At 37.2% G+C, this 19705-nt stretch overlaps 1 protein-coding gene across 1 annotated transcript; it reads left to right on the top strand.

The window, feature by feature from the left end:
* Nucleotides 1-1046: 1046 nt before the first annotated feature.
* Nucleotides 1047-19581, top strand: LOC137395172 (PH and SEC7 domain-containing protein 1-like). The gene is made up of 12 exons (XM_068082000.1): nucleotides 1047-1313; nucleotides 4284-4891; nucleotides 7447-7658; nucleotides 13979-14046; nucleotides 15049-15182; nucleotides 16426-16500; nucleotides 16626-16710; nucleotides 16868-16946; nucleotides 17193-17409; nucleotides 17760-17904; nucleotides 18025-18168; nucleotides 19233-19581. Exons 2-12 carry the CDS (start codon nucleotides 4314-4316, stop codon nucleotides 19410-19412), a joined length of 1917 nt encoding a protein of 638 aa, XP_067938101.1. The 5' UTR covers nucleotides 1047-1313; nucleotides 4284-4313; the 3' UTR covers nucleotides 19413-19581.
* Nucleotides 19582-19705: the final 124 nt, after the last annotated feature.

Raw genomic sequence — 19705 nt, 5'->3', positions numbered from 1 at the left:
ACGGGCACGTGTCAGTAACACAGTCAATGTCAACACTCAGGCTTTCATTTGATTATAACGAACCAACTGATAGACTTACTACTGCTCCTTCTTCTTGTTATCGATACTCACCTAGTATACTTGCTATGGTTTATTAGTCTGTAGATGTCAACACCTTTTGATGTAGCATATCGTGGTATGCCTTGCAAGTGTTTATAACCGATGCCATATTGCCATATAATGTGGGTTTCTGTTAAATATAGCTTTCTAGCTGCCCAACTATTATATTAAACCTAACATTTGGCTGTTTGCTTGTGTTTTCCACTGTGAGTATTTAATTAGTTGAACTAGTGGAAAGCAGCATCAACTTAGGGTATAGCGGTATTCAGGCCTCTTTGGTCTCAAATAATACTGTGTCAAGCTTCTGATATGATGCCTTGTTTCTCACTCCAATTTCACACTATAAAATGCAAAGATGAAAATATACCTTGTCACTGACCGCTTTTCATCTAAGATATCGAGGCCTAACTTGCAGTAACATGCTTGTAGGTGTTTTAGTATGTTAGAACATCAGAACTTAGATGTCTACTAACATGTCAGCATGTTGGTATGTTAGTCTGTCAGCATGTTGCTATTTTAGTCTGTCAGCATGTTTGTATGTTAGTCTATCATCATGTTGGTATGTTAATCTGTCAGCATGTTGGTATGTTAGTCTGGCAGCATGTTAGTATGTTAGTCTATCAGCATGTTGGTATGTTAGTCTATCAGCATGTTGGTATGTTAGTCTGTCAGCATGTTGATATGTTAAAGTACCAGGATTTCAGCACATTGGTATGTTTGTGTATTAGCCTGCCACTGTCAAGTCAAAGACTCAGCATGTAAGCAGTTGCTGTGGTGCATAAGAGTTATGTATGGGCCAAGATTACCCAAAGCATCATGAGCAACCAATAATAGAAAGAACACAAAATCTATATACATTGTTGTGATAATGCTTGTGTGTAGCTATAATATAAACAAGAGATTGAAATATTTCTATTCTGCATGTAAGCAGTTGATTACAATACGGAGTCACTCGCAGTAGGTACAATTATAGAGTATCTTTCCTTTCATTAGTAGCGTCACAGCGATGAAACCGTCTAAATTTTATTGACTGTGTTTGCACAACTAGAGTATCCACCTGTGCGGCACTACGCGTGGTCGATAGCTCATAGGACGGCTGACCTCTGGAGTGGTCAGATTAGCGCGAGACTGTGTGTCAGCCACTCACTCACGCTCTCTCTCTCTCTCTCCAGATGTTAGCGGACAACACCGGAAGAAAGCAACCAGCTTGCTAGGTAAGGGTACACTATTCACCTTAGTTGAGTTGTGAGGACAAAAAGTAGAACACAACCTATAAAGTCGACTAACTTGTGATAGATACCGAATGTTTAGAGGGTTTTGATGACAGACTCACCAGCCGCCTGCAATCATTCAATATCTAGACAATTGTGCACTCTTTCTTGATAAACTGCTGTGGCCAAATTCAGTTTTGGTTCATTTATAATTTGGCATCCATTCGTTTAGTTTCAAAAAGTTTACTCTGTTCAACCCTTCGGGTTACGTATTTGCTTAAAAGCTAGGTTTACTATATTTCAACTAACGGATGAAGGCTTGTTTATCATAACTACTATAGCATATGATTTAAGACTCAAACCTTATAAGTAGCGTGGAGTCCTACTACAACCCAATGGATGCTTTATATAACAAAGTAAGATCACAGCTTTATTCAATAAACAAACAAGTAAAACGAAATAAAAACAAAGATACCTGAGATATGGAGATTTTTAACATTAACATAGTTTTAAACAAATGAACCAATTCCTTCTTATGGTTCTAGTCATTGGATGAGGGGTGCCCAGGGGTACTCCAAACGGTTTCACAAACATCACTTCAGAACCACAGGCTAGCTACCTACACATACCAACATTCATGTTTTGGGAAGAAATTGTTTACGATGAGTTTACATAGTCTTAGATTTGTGTTGGCTGTTTGTATCGCCCACCCGTAGCGAAGGATTGAGAGGAAAGGAGCTAAGGTGAAGCCGGAGCATGAGATGACATTCGCTGCAACTAAACTTATTGTTAACACGCAGCATATTTAGTTAATTGTGAGGCAGGCAGATGTCTCTGGCTCCCTCAAACAAAAATCAATCCTTGAGTCAGCACTCGGTATGAACGCTGACTAGGACACACGCTGCCGGCAACCTCTGGGGAGAAGGTAGAGCTAGACGCGAGTCATTATTCTCACCAACCTGCCCCCACCCGTCCTTCATTTATCAATACAGTGGCCTATGGGGAGAGGGCTAAAAAAAAGGTGTTGCGCTATGAGAAGGGGAGGTGGGTAAGCGAGTTTTAGAACTGATAGGCTGCCATTGCAACTTGATCTCGACTAACTGCAAAAGGGTTGAGTTTCGCTAGTCCTAACACACAAAGTTACATAAAACAAATATGACATTCGAAATTGCGAATCTAACAAAAAACTTTTACTGGACTAATATAACCCGTCTGCTTCATTGCTATGCAGTAAAACTTTGTTGTGCTCAGTGTCTCCTACGCTGCCAGTGCTTTTCTCAGTCAGGTCACTCTGTAGAGACTAGAGGTTAAGTTGAAGAATTCACAAAAGAATCTGCCATCGCGATAGCACCTGATTGCTACAATGCCTTGATTAATTATAAACATCATTACAGGTTTATTGTGTGCGCTGGCTGTCAGTGGTTGGTCTGCAGTATTAGCAGATGGGTGCTTGAGATGTCGGGGAAGCTCCTTGCGTGCCACAGTTGCTCATCAAGCCTGTAACTACGACTGGCAGCACCCAGTGCAGTTCTACACTTCCAAACAACTCTCCGTATCAGTTTCCTGTATCCCCCTTCCAGTAGTGATAGTTAGCCAGTACAATCCGTCTGCCTAACTTCCCTCTTGCGAATATGACCTTAAATGAGACCATATGCTGGGTATTTGGTAGATACAATGGTCCACCACCACTCCCCTCTTTTGCTAGAAAGTGTAAAATTTGTACTTGTACCAGATGTCAAATGGCGTCTATGGCGCTGCCACTGCGTAGCGCATTGATTGGCTGTAGGTTCAAATATTGCAGATGTGAACATACTCCCATACTCCATTCACTTATTATAATGTTACATATTGTTTAGCCATTCCTGCATAATACGGAGACCCTTCAGGGATCATTTGTACTGGCGGGGAGATATTCCTTGAACAGCCATATTTGCCACTTGAGATCCTATCAATCAGCGCTAAGAGGCCATCAAATAAACATTACAACATTAGTACCAGCTGAGGGCGTGCAGGCTAGTGCAGACCTGAGGAAAATCTAACAGCTACATCTGCTCCTTATATTACTCTCCATTGATTGCTCCTTACCAGGGGCAACCCCTTGCACCTCAGCGATCGCTGATAACTGAGGCCCTGACACTTTGCAGCATGTAAAAATGACAAATGCTTACTAGCTACAACACTTAGACACGAGAAAACTGAAGGTATACTAGCCTTGACAGCAGTCAGTGTGGTAGTTGGCATCGCTAACCATGGAGCTGCGGATGGATGTCTTGGGCAGTGGTGCCGTCTCTCAACACTGATGAAATAACAAATTTTTAACAAAATTCTAGGTGAATCATTTGATATAATTAAGCGATGACCGTTGTCTTTGGCAGATAAATCCAACCATAAAATCTCAGAAAAACAAACCGTTCCACCATGTCATCTCGATCACTAACAGCCAGGGGTATTTAATACAGTAGACAGTAGAAGGCAACTTACTTAGAGGTTGCTGCAGCTCCATTCATTTATGCTCTACTATTAGGTATAGACGGCAAGTTCATTTGTTTATGCTTCAAAGGTCAAGGTCAAGTCTCAAGAAATTATGAAGGAGCTCAGTAATGACCGCCATCTACTGACTTTGATAGGTTTGTAGGAGATACACATGAGCAAAGGAATGAATTTATGAGGGTTTCAGCTTTCAGTTTTTCTGGTTGAAATCATTACAGCTCACTTATACCAGATACCATCCATTGTATAAGCCCTGTCTATGTGTGACTGCCTACAGCCAGAGGCAACACAGCTGAAAGCTGCACGTGTTGAGGAGTTGAATAATCAGATCGATTCACTTGTTTTACCTCTTTATTCCTAGTTTATTCTGCTGTAAACAGGCAGTGATTGGAGAATAAATGTTAGTGCACTTAGCTACTAACCTGTGCTGCCCAAGAGCTCTGCTTTTCTCTTGTTAACCTGTTTATTGATTGTGTATTGCAGTCTGGAGGAGGCAGAACTGAAGCACCGGCTATGGACATTGTTTGTACTGAAATGGCTGGTCTTGAACAACAACGCAAAGGGTTTGATACATTTGTGATGACAGGAGACGCTATTATTAGGACCAACTTCAATCCGTTCAAACCTACGAGGCAGTTATCACATGACCCTCCTGTAGTCGAATTCAGGGATCAACCGAAGGCTGAATTCGGTGTTAGCAATGACCAAAGAAATAATAATAGAGATAATAATGAGCCAGAAGAGAAGTTTGGCGCTGTTGTATCACCCTACACATGCTCACAAAACAAGGAGTTTATTCCAGGCTTCATGCGTGTGAGCGAAACAAGCGATGCTAAGCCACACATACTGGATGAGACAACATTTAGTGCCGAGGATAGTGGCATCGATGTCAGACTGAGCCTGGAGTTAGATGAGACTATGTCTGCCACACGACACGCTGCTGCAGAGTACCAAACCTATCAGTCACAAGTAACTGAGCCATCTGGTGACCTGACAACAGTAGACGAGCCGTCTGCCAAACGCTTCGCAATGCGTCTCTACCAACTAGATGGTTTTAAGCTAACAGACGTCTCTCACTACCTGAGCAAAAGGTGAGAAGTGCTTATGTCTGTCCTCTCCCGGTCAAGTCTTTTCTATCATCTTATTTGAGTAGCCTAATGCTTGCTCTTCAGTGAATTATCATTTATACATATGTAAGTGGTTGTAGGCATCAGTAGGGTACCAGTGCTTTGCAAAAATTGGTCCCCTTTTTTCAGCCATTGCCTAGAGGGTGGGGACCCCAGGCAGATAAGGTAATCTAATAAATAGCCTACACCACCTAATCTAACTAGGGGTGGATCGGGCTAATCACAGTTACCAATCCTAACAATACACAACCCTTGCCTCACTTTATAAGCCAGCTGGTGATTCACAGGGTGATAACCTGATGAGCACTATAGTCCTCATCCCATCTCCGTAACATAATTGATAGCCTCTCCTCCTTTATCTAAAGGTTAGCACGAGGTGTTAGGGCAGAGGGCCATCAGTTCTATGCTCATCTTCAGCTAATCAACTAAGTAAGCCGTTTGAGCAATTCCTTATCGGTCTTTATTTCTGACCACAGATCTTTTGAAGATAATTAGCGAAGCATCTATACTGAGGTCGTGCTGCGGTATTGCCTTATTGTAACAATTACGTTTCGCCTAATCAAATATGATTAGTGATCAGTGCATACATAAATCCGTAACCAATGGCTAGAAAATGGGAGAGTCAGCCAGACAGAGTAGAGTTCCTCTTTTTCATCCCTGACTGGAATTAAATGTCAATGCTTTTGGTTATAATGGTTATAATAGTGCAGAAGTAATACTTAAAAAAATACTTAAAAGCTAGCATTTAGAGAGCAAAAATCTCTTAGCATAACTCATCCTCATGTTTGAAGTTTCCAACAAACATCATGCACCAGATACTCCACTAAGGACTTTCCTTGTCACTGTGTAGGAAAGTCATTCAAAGGGCACGCAATCTATAAGGTTTTGATTCTGCCGTTGAGTTCTTATCATTTACCAATAGAAGATAACGTTGGTTAACACATTTGTCTCACATTCACTCTCTCAGATAACTATCAAGTTAGTGATTTACCTTGTTCAGCTTCTCGAGTTTTGATAAGAAAACTTGGTCTGAAATGCTTATCGAGGATGCCAAAACTTTAAGTTTTTAGACAACCTATTAATTGCCTTGACACCAACAGCTAAACTATGAACTATACTTTGGCCAGCAAATGGAGCTAGATGTCACTTTTACCTTATTGTTGCGAGATCAGAAGTTTGACTGCAGCAGTGTAGAGCTGTTAGCATGCACCGCTGTCTCTGGTCAGTACTGATGACCTTTTAAAGCTTAAGCATTGTTTTTCTTATGAGCTGTTTGCAACAGATTTGGAGAGGATGTTGCCATAAAAGAGGGTCTTATTATTGAAACTTATTGTTTTACAATCTCTAATTAGCTGCCAAACCACTCTATGCTGCTGTGCCACTCTATGCTGCTGTGCCACTCTATGCTGCCATACCACTCTATGCTGCCATACCACTCTATGCTGCCATACCACTCTATGCTGCCATACCACTCTATGCTGCCATATCACTCTATGCTGCCATACCACTCTATGCTGCCATACCACTCTGTGCTGCCATACCACTCTATGCTGTCATACCACTCTTTGCCGCCGTACCACTCTATGCTGTCATACCACTCTATGCTGCCATACCACTCTATGCTGTCATACCACTCTTTGATGCCATACCACTCTATGCTGCCATACCACTCTATGCTGCCATACCACTCTATGCTGCCATACCACTCTGTGCTGCCATACCACTCTATGCTGTCATACCACTCTATGCTGCCGTACCACTCTATGCTGCCATACCACTCTATGCTGCCATGCCACTCTGCGCTGTCATACCACTCTATGCTACCGTGCCACTCTATGCTGCTGTGCCACTCTATGCTGCCGTGCCACTCTACGCTGCTGTGCCACTCTATGCTGCCATACCACACTATGCTGCCATACCACTCTATGCTGCCATACCACTCTATGCTGCCATACCACTCTATGCTGCCATACCACTCTATGCTGCCGTGCCACTCTACGCTGTGATGCTGCACTATGCTGCTATACTGCGCTATAATGTCAAGCTTCACTATGCCTCCTTCCTGCACTACGCTGCCATGCTGCTTATTAATGCTCTTGAAATATTACAAAGATTCAAACAAAATTCCTGAAATATAAGATATTCAAATATTTTATTTTAGATAACTTGAGACAATAAAATAAACTTTAATGAATAAAATATTGTATGTTTAGTTAGTATGTAAAGCTAAGTGGACTCAACCAGGTTATATATCAACAATTTGTAGAATATTATGGTTGAATAAATACTCTACAATTGTGTGGACAACTCCGTGCATAAATACTCAGCTGGTAAAGTATCCATTAAAAAAAGCCGATATCAAACGCATACCAAAAATTTTAAAGAATATTTAAAGAACTCCAACTCAGAGAGACTAAAAAATATGGTAACGATTTGGTCTACTCTTTGAGTGAGCAGTCCATGGAGCAGTCCATGGCAAAGGTCTTTCCTTGCTAAAATTCCCACATTATTGTTTGTAGCGATGAGTTTACAAAGAAAGTGGTAGAGGAGTTTATGAGTTTTTTCGATTTCACTGGTTATTCTTTGACGGAGAGCCTGAGAACATTTCTCAAACAGATTTCGCTAGCAGGAGAAGTGATGAAAGAACAGGAAACAGTTCTACTGCACTTTGCGCGGCGATACCTTGAATGCAATAAATTAACAGAGTTCTCCCAGACATTCCATTCAGAAGGTAATAAAACAGAAATCATATTTTGTTTCTATTCTTGTGTGAGTTGCACTCTATACATGTTATCATTCTATAGAGTTACCTAATTAATATGACAATTCCTAATGTTCCCCAAAAATATTCTTCCTTTATAATATCCGTGGAATAATAGAGCTATATGACATAATATGGCTAATCTCAGGTTTGTCATTACTCACCTGTACAAAGGGTCATCAGACTCATCACTTATAGCAAGATAATGGGTATGATAAAGGTGATTGTAAGGGAGTTCCTTAGTCTTCAGATTAACCCTTTGAACCCTGGGCGTTCTTGTCAATGCATGTCAGTAACCCTGGGCAATTTGTCCAACGATTGGAAGTTTTTGAACTTTAATTAAATGTACATGTATATAAATGGGCCCCTAATACAATGATATTTAATAAAACACTAGTAAAAAAAGTCGGGCAACCCACAGCGAATGTCATCAAACAGAAAAAAAAAGTTCTTCACTATTATTTGTGCTGAAACTATAAAAGTTCATACAATTTCAAAAACTCGTAAAAATATTTACAGTAGCATCCTATCCATTGAGCTCATGTTTATCATCTATTCATGACTCAAAATATACTGGAAAATTATAGTTAGTATCATAAAATTTTTTATTTGCATCACAAGCATTTATGACCTACCATCAAAAAAGTCGTATGGATTTTTTGCGATATTGTTCTAATAAAATTTATTACTATAACGAAGGAAGTAGATGAAGATGCTTGCAAGAGTAATCCTTGAGGTGAAAGGAACGCAACTGCATAATCTATTTCGAGCTTGCGTGAAGCACACAAGGTTGTTTTACAAAGCAGTTGAGGTTTTTCAAACAATCAATTCTTTGGAGAACATACCATACAGCCTTCAGTCTGTGTAATGGTGTTTAAAATGTCACTCTTTGCTGGATGGTGAAGGAATACTAGCAACATCAGTTGTACCCTTATAACGTCTCCATGCTACCCTTCTTGCAAATAAAGGACTGAAAACTCCAACCTTACCGAGTAAATCTTTAAACTTAATTTTGCCAGCCATGCTTGAGCAAAGCTAGACATGATTGGATAACTGTTAATGAGCAGATTAAATTATGTCTGAGACAAGCTTACAATTATCTGTTTATTCCAATACAATTAACGCATCTTACACAATAGCTCCATTTGACTATCCTGCTAAGTGGAAAATTTCCTGTATCTCTTTTTGGGCATTAAGGTATTAAGGTACACGTTTCTGAAGAGCTCATTATGAGTTTTAAGTTATTTTCAGTATAATGTTCTAAACGTGCTGGCACAGGCATTAAAGAGCAAAATTACAATATTGTACATAATTGCAATAGTATAGAAGCAGTGAATGACTCATCCATCATTACTCATCTGTAAGGGTCATTACCACGAGGAAGACAATCTATATATATATATATATATATATATATATATATATTTCTCAAAGGTTGGGTGTGGATATACCTGTGTGTCATTTCGGCTATAGCTATTATTAGAATAGCATAACTGGACAACAACACTGATGCAACGTCATGGCCTACCGTCTTTAGAAGCCTAGCACTTATTAACTAGCTTACTGGAATTTTTCATTGGCAATGTGCCAGGCTAATAGCAGGTGGCAGGCAACTCTCATTACTTCTCATTGTTTACAAGTTGATTTTTAATACTACTTTCCATTGGCAATGTGCCAGACTAATAGCAAGTGGTGGGCAACTCTCATCACTTCTCATTGTTTATAAGATAATTTTTAATACCATTTTCCATTGGCAATGCGCCAGGTTAATAGCAAGTAATAGGCAACTCTCATCACTTCTCATTGCTTATAAGCTGATTTTTAATACCCGGGCAACGCCGGGAGGTACAGCTATTAGTTATTATAAAGGTAATTGTAATGGAATTTTTGAATCTTCAGTTCAAATGGCAAGATGGTTTCCTACAGAAAATCTAACAATCTCTATTTAGCACTGGAACAAGTATATAAATACTAGCTGTGCTACCCTGCGTTGCCCCGGTAATAAAAAAGTCTTTGGTCAGAAAATTGACTTGTATTTAACATATAACAACATTTGCCATTCTAACTAAAAACAACTGTAAAGGTTTTCAAACTTTGTCAAACAACTTTTAAAACTTTATATCATAAGAAAAAATTTTCATGCAGATAAACTAAATTAAAAAAAGTAAAACGACTATAAAAAGGTTTGGAAGAAAATGTGAAATAATTAGCGAGTAATAGCTAAATTAAGTCGGTTTTACTACAATTACAATAGAAGATGACTCTGTAATAATACAATTAATACAAACTGAAACAACAAAATGAAAATCCTGAATATGTTGAATTAATAACAACAACTCTTGCATATAAGTGCGTGCGTATAAAAAAGGTTACTGTTCCACCAGAAGCTATCCATCAAAACTTTAAATACGACGATACTGGTACCTCTCGATACTAGTGCAAATGTAAAAATGAGATATGGTACTGTCTTTGTCTGACCGAACGGAGAGATAATGTCGAGGCTTTCTCACGGAGACGATATAATGTCTGCATGAAAAGAATTGGCCTTGACCCCAGATATAGTAATTGATCCTTACGAAAAATATTTCTTAATAGGGGCATCGTAACGCGTATCCGCATTGGTAAAATAATCAGCGTGCGCTATAGCTATATCTATAGCCGGAATGACAGACATAATTTGAGAAATATAATATATTTCATATATATAGGCCTACTATATATAGACTAGCTGTGCTACCCGGCGTTGTTCAGGTAATAAAAAAGTATTTAGACAGAAAATTGATTTGTATTTAACATATAACAACATTTCCCATTCTTACTTTCAAACGACAGATGAGAGAAGTGTTTTGTGTAGTTGAAATAAATTAAGAGAAAAATAAAAACAACTGTAAAGGTTTCAAAACTTTGTCAAACAACTTTAACTTTCAAACTTCATATCATGAGGAAATTATTTTGTGCAGGACAGATTCTTTTCTTTGGAGGCATTAGACAATGTGTAACTTCTGATAATACATGTATTTAACAGATAAATAAAAATATATGACAGAATATGGTAGTATTTTGTAGTTGAAATTTTATTTGAACAGTGCCTGCCAAAAATGGTTGAATGCAAAATTAATATTAATAATAAAGATGGGAAACTAACTAAGTAATAATAAGAGTGATAGGAAAATGAATAATGTTTAAACTTCAAACGCGATACTCAAATTAAATTTCAAAAATGGAAGTTGAAATAACGATAATGAAACAAACTTTAAAAACTTATATTATAAATTTCCAAAGTTATAAGAATTTTATGAATGTAATAAGAGAATGTAAATCTAAAAATATATTATTCAAAGCGAACACTGGTAGGAACTTTTGTGAAGCGCGTGTTTAGCGAACTTCGCCTTATTCATCTGTTGAGAAAAGGAAATTGCGTTTGTTAATATACTATATCGCTATTAAAATATACGTTAAATAACAAACTAAAAAATATTCATACAAACCAAGATGTTCAATTTTAACTAAAGGAAATAACGTAAGATTTTTTAAATGAACAAAGATTTTGTTCGTATTTAATGATTGTGGAACGCAAGGTATGAAATCAGAATCCAAAAAACATAATATAGCTGGGAAAAAGTCTTCTGAGCAGCTGGAATAAATTAGTAGCGAACTAAATGTAGATGTAAAATAAATAGCAAGTATGTAAACTACGAAATGTCGATTCAACATATATATTTTGGTAACGTATATAATCAGTACAAAAATCGCCAAATTTTAAGTTTAAAATAAATTAGCTTTAATGAAAAAAGACGAATAAGCATCGCGTTGCATATACTTGGGTCCCAAAATATTTCTGAACAGGAGCATCGTAACTCGTGGACGTAAGGCTAAAATAATTAGTGCGTGCATGGTTTATCTGTTATATGATAACATATATGATCACTATGGTGTTCTAGCTCAGGCGTAGAGTGTCCGGATAAGAACCTGTCGATGTTTTCAAAATTCGTTGTGTGTTCAAACCCATCTAAACACCATTCTAAATGCGGTAGTTTAATATCAAGATTTTAAGATCTATAGTCGGAATGCAGACATACGACGACGACACACGGAGTTTGAGAAATATATATATAGTTTAGCACTACCATTGATCAACCAAAACCTGCATAGCCGAAGGTCTTGCATTGTTCCTCTGAGATATTGGGATAGATGTTGCCTATGGTAAAACTAGATTAGAACATAATATCCTGATCTGAAACCCCTTAAAATTAGCCTCAAGATAGCTATGACCAGCATTCATTTGAGCCTAATTTGGCTGGTCGATGTTAGCCTAGCATTTTGGTATGTTGATTTGTTATAAAATAATGCTTCATAAGAGTTTGTTTTCTTAACATGACGAAACTGTATTTGAGCAGTGGTGCTTATGAGAGTTACAGCAAGGCAAGCTTTGTGTATTTCATTTAGGCTTAATAAGCCAATTGTCTTACTAGCCAACTCGTGTTCTACTGCAGTAATATAACAAGTGGAGACAGACATATACGTAACTGGTGTGAACTAACATGTTCTACTAAATATAAGCATCTAGGAATTTGCTAGTGATAGTAGATTAGTGAACTAAATTTCATGTACGAAGTAGCTGTACTTCAGCTAACAGCTCCCTTGCTGAGCTAGGCCTTGCATCTCAAGTCAATCTCCAGATGCAAGGCCTTTAATATATATTTTAAAGGCTTGCTTTAATATATTTTAAACGAGCCGTGTGACGGACACACAGCTAACCTCATTGTAAATGTCGGGTTTTGCTTTTTTCTATTCCGTTATGCAGTGTCAATCTTTGTGTATTTTTTGTTTCGGCTACACTATGGATGAGGAAAACCTGCAAAAAAATCTTAATTTTTACTAAAAATGATCTGTCTTATGAACTAAAAAGCAATGATGTGGATCTTTTTTTATAAAGAACAGCCCATGAATAATGAGCTTGTGCGAGGAGAGCCTGACAGCGGCTCCAAAATAGTTTCTTCTCACTCGACACACTCAATGGCTTCCTATGGTGTGAGCTTGTAAGAACAATATGATCCAGGTTTTAGATCAGCCACTCTTTGCCGGAAGACTGTCAAGTGTTAGAATAGTAGTTAAAAAAGAATTTAGTAGGCAGCATATTATAGTACTAATGGTAAAATATTTGCATTTGGTACAACAAACAATGAAACCTTGCTTCTCAATAGATAGTACACTAAACTGGTCAAGACACATAGAACTATTGAGGAAACAACTGCGACAAAGCTTGGGACTTATTTACCAGGCCTCGTTGATCTTACCAGAAATGCCTCTTTTGCTTTTATATAATATTCTAATTACCAGTAAAATAGTTTATTGCTTGGAAGCATGGGGAAATGCTCCAATGAGCTACTTAACCAAAATTTTAGTCATCCAGAAGCGATTGCTGAGAATAATATATCATAAAAACTCTTATTTTCCATCAACTCCTTTGTTTAAAAGATCTGTGTTTTGCCTATACAGGAACTTTACCAACTAAGAATATGTTTTTTAGCCTTCACACAATTTAAATCTCAAACTAACTTGTCAACACATTATAACACTCGTCATTCCTTACATTCATTACCTCTTCCACCATCCTCCTCTACTGGTGGCAATAGACGGGTTGCTTATCGTGTGTCATCAGCATGGAACCCGTTGCCAATTTGGCCAAGGAAAATTGGTAGTCATGATGGTTTTAGAGCTGCTTTAAAGCAGTACTTATTTAGATTGATTAGATTGATTAGATTTGTTCCGATTTCTATTACTTAGACAACCTTGTTTTTTTCATTAACAATCTCATCTGCTAAATCTGCACCTCGAATAGCCATGCTACTGCGCATATGGGACCACATTGCACCTTAATTTACTATAATCTTATTTTATCATGATTTAATGTGAAATAAAACTAACAAACAAATCAAATATAATACTTTGGTGCTAAATGTAGCTCTGCTACTCGATAGTATATACCTAAGTGATACTGACCACACCTGATAGTATATACCTGGCTGATACTGACCATACCTGATAGTATATAACTGGGTGATACTGACCACACCTGATAGTATATACCTGGGTGGTAATGACCATCCCTTACAATATAAACCTAGGTGATACTGATCACACCTTACAATATATACCTGGGTGATACTGACCACACCTGATAGTATATACTTGGATGGTGATGACCACCCCTTACATTATAACCATAGGTGATAGTGACCACATCTGATACTGTATATGTGGGTGATACTGATCACCTCGTTTTGTAGACTCATGCCACACATTAGTGTGTGCACTGGTTCTTCTCAACACAGACCTACATGGTTCCACAGAGACGGTAGGAGATTTCATAATTTCTACCTTCAAACATTTGCACATTACCAATTACTGTATACTGTACTACCAGCCAAAGTGTTCTCTTCTCAAACTCCACCTACTTGCTTAACTGGAGTTGGTGTAATGAACATTCTGCACTTTTTCCAGCCTCTCAAACTTTTCATGATGGTGTTTTGTAACTGAAATATAAGACGTGACTAAACAATTAGTCAAGTGTCATTATTGAATTTAGCAAATAAAGAGCTGTCACAGGTTGTGGGAGTGAATACTACAAAACAAATGATTCTTTTTATTTTAGCGTGAAGAATGTAACATTACTATTACAGTCTAGCCTCTATATACAAAGTAAATACTTTTCAAACCATTGTATGTTGGAGCAAGTATTCTTACGAGAATACATTGCAATTTAATCAATCTGTTCCCAAGGGCGAATACAACAAAACTACAATAAAGCCTGAATGAATAATGCTTATAATCACATAGAGTATTAAAAGAAATATATTATATGAAACTGCGCAAAAACTAAGTAGAAAAGTTTTATATAGCAAAGGAAATGTAATTAATACAAGAAGGTTTTTATTATTACTTACCTTAGAGATATTTAAACAGAGATGTACGCTTATCGTTGTGTAAGTTTTAAGTCAAACGTCTGACAGAAATATAAAGTGTAACTTTTATTGGGAAAAGTTATTATTGTTTTTAAACTTCTCTACGTTTGAGTTTAAAATTTTACTGTTTTCTTTACTTTCACCTCCAAAACTGTAACATCTGGTGGAAATTACTTCGAGTCTATCTATTTATCTAACTTAATAGTCAAATATTTTCCTCTAGTTTTACATCATGCATTGAGAAATCGTATGTTGAGGTTATTGTGACTTGTGGTGTAATCGTGATAAAGAAGTTTCATTATATAGAAAAGCTGCTTTCACAGAAGACCTTTCTGAGAAAGTAAACACACATAAAGAGAATGACGCTAGTAACACAGCCTTTGTACTCTTTGCAGGACAATCGACAGGTCACCCAGAGGCTATTTACTGAAAGTCTTAGCAAGCTAAACAATGGTGTCGACTTTCCGAAGCAATATTTAACTGTTCTTTACAGAGACATTAGTGGGCAGCCTCTCTTTTCAACAATGGGGTAAGTTGCAGCTGGTAGGTGCTAGAAAAGGTGATGACATCTGACTAGTGGTAGGTCAAGTGTGAATGTTAGATATCCGAGTCAAGATACCTTCACACTAGACTATGATGTATGCAATGTGGCAATTGCTAATCACATGTCTCTAAGGCTACTCATCTACTGACTGCACAAGTAATTGTATCTTAATACCGAATTGTCATGGCCAGTCGATCAGTAGTTTTTTTTTTTTTTTTATGACAAACCACAACCATAGGTTTGTCATTTATTGACCTTGCTGACTGACAACTTAGTGCAACTCGCTAATGATTAGTTTTAAATAGTTAGAATTAGTAGGTTGCTACCATTATCTGTTCTATTGGCCAATAGGAAAAGAGAATATGACGCGTTTCATGTATTACATATGACATTATACTATAATATGTAATATGTATTGACGTATGACATTTATTATTGACCATTTTCATATATTATATTTTTATATGATTATACTATGAATTATGGAAACTAATTTGATAAAAAGCCAGATTTACCAAAAACTAGTTTGTTAGTAACACTAATTATTGCGTTATCGATTTTATTGGTGAGCTATTGTACTATATCAATTGGCCTCAATTGTTACTGTAAAGAGGCGTACCACAGTCGAAGTTGTACAGTCAAACCTCCACATATGATATTGGTTTGTTCCAAATCCGCTTCATATGTTAAGACACGTTACAACAAACAGCATTATTTGAATACACTGATTTATTTAATTTCCTTTTCATCCCAAAACCCTACAATAATTCTTTAAGAAATACTTGGTGGAGTTCAACCCAACTTACCTTTATATAGTTTTTTATTTTGCTGTTAACTTTTACTAGTCCCATCATAAAACTACACTATTTAAAATTTTTTATTTTAACGCAGTATGCTGAAAATTACTTTGAGTGTAGATGCCAACATTTGTCAACATGTTATTTGTAAGAAATTCCATGTTGAAGTAAATATGTGTGGAGGTTGGACTGTGCTATATTTTTTATCAGAGGCTTAATGCAAAGGTTGTGTATTGTGATTGCTTAGTATAAACACCACAGAAAAATGCAATTTTGTATTCAAAGTTGACCTGACAATCGGTTCCAAAAATGACAAGTCTCAAAAACTACTCAATAGAAGCATAGATTTTCATAAGTTGATTTATGTGTTTGATGACATACTAATACTGTTGGTATGATCCTAAGTATATGTTGCTTGGTTTAAATTACAGAGATGAAGACATACAAAAGAGACTCTCAGATGCAATAAACTATGGAGTCGAGCCCATAGACACCAAACTTCCACAGTAGGAGCACCCTTCTCAACTCTATCATTCCCTTAATGCTACCTTACAGTACAAGATGTCTCAACTTTTCGGCTTATTTACTGTGCAAAAACTATTTCAAATACAGTTTTTTTTATATTTTGCAGACGCGACACAAGTGCTACACAACGGTGCTATTCTAATTCAGAGTTGTCTGCTCCCTCCGGAAAATCTTTTCTCAATCAATTTTCAGTAAGGATTCATAACCTAAATTAATACTTCTTTTGCAAAATAGCATGTTTATTGTGATTGCAATGATTGTGTACTAAACGGTGAGTAGTAAAGTGCCTAGTCACTCCTGAATTATAAAATATCAAATCAAATGGATTATATAAAATTGTTCTTGCAGCCTGGGTGTCAAATGGATGATGAAATGATGACAGGATATTTGCTGAAGAAACATTGCAAAGGTTCTAATGGAATTAAAAGTAAGTGACTGTCTACTGAAAAACTTCAGTTTCACATCTTTTCTAAAAATGTTGAACCAAAAACAAATTACTAATTTTTAGCGTTTCTGTTAGAGCATTGACTTTGAATATACATTGATGAGTCAGTTAGGCATTCTCAAGTTATGCGAAGTCTTTAAGTGGTGAACGCTTTAAGAAAAAATGAGCACTTTCAGATTACACAGGCTATTGCAGATACACTGATATAATCGCACAAATTTCTTGTAGCGGCATCAGGAAAACGAGGCTGGAAACGACATTTTGTCATACTACAAGGCCTGCAGTTGAAACTTCTAAAGTCTGATAAGCGCAGCCACAGCCATAAGGCTTGTAAATCAATAGATTTGAACAATGCGTATGCTACTGTAGCGTCCTACTACACAAAGAGGAAATACGGCTTTTCTCTCATCACATCTGATGGGTCTGAGTTTCTCTTCATCGCCGGGTGAGAATATGCTCAATTGCTCAAGCTAAAAATTTAGTAACTCCGAGCATATAACAAACTAGAAACTCCTAAGAGGATAGTATTACATTGTTCTTCTAACTCTCACACCACAACAGTGACTACTATCACAAGATCACTAGTTTCGACAATACCTTACCAACTTCGCTCTGAGCAATTCTAAACAACTTGATAAGGAGCCCATAATAGGCAGGGCAAACTATGTTTAGGAAAAAGGATCTATGATTAATTTATCTTAGCCACTCTTTTTGAATGTAAATAGCAGAAAAGTGCATCGCTGTTGTAATTCATCTAGAGTTAAGCTTTTCTCAGTGCCTCATTTTCTCTGACAGGAACTGTGAAATAAGACAAGAGTGGATTGACAGCATCAACCTTACAAGTGCGAGCTATTCCAGTGAAGATGTACTGGACAATTCAATCGCTGTCCAAGAGGAAAGTTCATTACAAACCTCTACGACAGGCACACCGAGCCACATGGTAAATCCTGCATATTGTTTCATAATGGATCAAAAGTCCTGTCATCTAAATGGAGGGAATGCTGAAATTTGGCCAGTTGACCGGGTACATATGTAAATTCTTTTACTCAATCGCTTGTAGAGAGAAAAACTGAGACGCTACAAGTTGTATGTCAAAGACATCGGTGACCAGCTCATCACTGACCAGGATCACTTCCTGAAGGATGATGAGAGCAAGAAACACATGAAAGAAGTCTCTAAGCAGAGATTGTTACAAGAACACCTCGTGAGTATACAGTACTACTTGTTTGAAGTGCGGTGGATCCTAAATGCAAGCATGCCTCAATATACGAAATTTAGAAAACTTTTTGTGTTTCAAGAGTCGCTTTGCAAAATAAGAAGGTTATTACACTTCTAAGCTGTCTTTGTTGTATAAAACATATTGACAGTTGCAATCTTACATTTATTATAACATCAAAATCAGTTCAATTTTAACAATCAACGTTTTTTCAGTATCGAGCTCGATATTTAGAATTAATGATAGCGCAAGAAATTTAGCCTAACTCAACTTTCCATCTATAGCTACTAGCACACTAATACTTTTGGTTGTACTATACTCACCCAAAGGAAGCGTCTTCGCAGAGCATTTTAGGATGGCTCATTTATTTGAAACTGAACAAATATGGGAATGTCACACTAATTTCAGCACAAGTGACAGTGAATAAATTGGACAATAAATCTTTTTCCATAAGCTCACTACACCACAACATATGTAACAACGGCTATAAAGAACATCACGAGAAAACGTACTCAATACCGAAGCTATATATAAGCGAATATACTCAAACCGGTAGTTTCTTTGCGAACTTTCAAAATGAATGAGAAAACAATAAAAATTGTTCTATTAGTGACAATCCATTTGTAATACCGTGTGACATGGTGATAACTAATAATTAACCACCAACAATTTATATATTAGTTTTGTGGAAGCTACATGTAGTTGCGAGTAGCTATGCTTTATGGCATTATAACACACCCATTCTCAGGAACTGTGGGAACCATTCTTTCACTAAGCATGCATTAGCTTTTTATCAATCTGATGATCTCATGAATACTGTCATATACATATTATAATGAAGTATGCTCAGGTGCACCACCCAATAACTAAAATGATCTTATCACCAGATACAGCATTATGATAATAAAAAGTTCAAGAGACCAATTTAACGCAGCGCTGTTCTTAAAGGTTGGATTTTAAATTATTTTAGATTGCTCAACATTAAGATTTGATACAAAATACCGACATTTTTTGCCAAACATGACGTCATTTATTTCCCTTTTGTGTTCTAGATGCAGAAGTATACAACCTATGTCAATGTATTAACCAAGCGCTTGAACCTCACACGTGGGAGCAACTCTTCAAAACAACATCTTGCTATAAAACCAACTGATATCACCAAATCCGAGCAGTTGTACCTGGCTGGCAGTCGATTAAGCTATAGGTTAGCCGTCTATGATGAGAGGCTCTGATGATACACCAGTCAGGATTGGAGGCTGCTGACATTACAATGAATACTGCAGTTTCTGCAAAGCTAATCATGACAATCTTCCACAGCTTTATGGAATTTTTTTATAGCCATGATCTATTTCTAGTCGGATTCGATGCATCTTTTATGGAATACATGAGAAATGTGCAGTACACCGTTGAAATCATCAATTAGCCAGTTTATTCCTCGTTTCAAATGATACAAGCAAACAAGGAGTTATGGCACCTGCACTGTGAGCAATGTTAAATACAGATGCATACATAGTCAGTCACTTTT

The sequence above is a fragment of the Watersipora subatra genome, chromosome 4 (genome assembly GCF_963576615.1).
Source record: "Watersipora subatra chromosome 4, tzWatSuba1.1, whole genome shotgun sequence".
Taxonomy (NCBI): domain Eukaryota; kingdom Metazoa; phylum Bryozoa; class Gymnolaemata; order Cheilostomatida; family Watersiporidae; genus Watersipora; species Watersipora subatra.
This window is presented reverse-complemented; position numbering and strand designations above follow the sequence as displayed.

Excerpts from the sequence above, each read along its gene's own strand:
- LOC137395172 (XM_068082000.1), top strand. The coding sequence starts at position 4,314 with ATGGACATTGTTTGTACTGAAATGGCTGGTCTTGAACAACAACGCAAA. Across the intron at positions 4,892-7,446 it reads TCTCACTACCTGAGCAAAAG|CGATGAGTTTACAAAGAAAG; the intron begins GTGAGAAGTGCT and ends TATTGTTTGTAG. Across the intron at positions 17,905-18,024 it reads CAGGCACACCGAGCCACATG|AGAGAAAAACTGAGACGCTA; the intron begins GTAAATCCTGCA and ends AATCGCTTGTAG.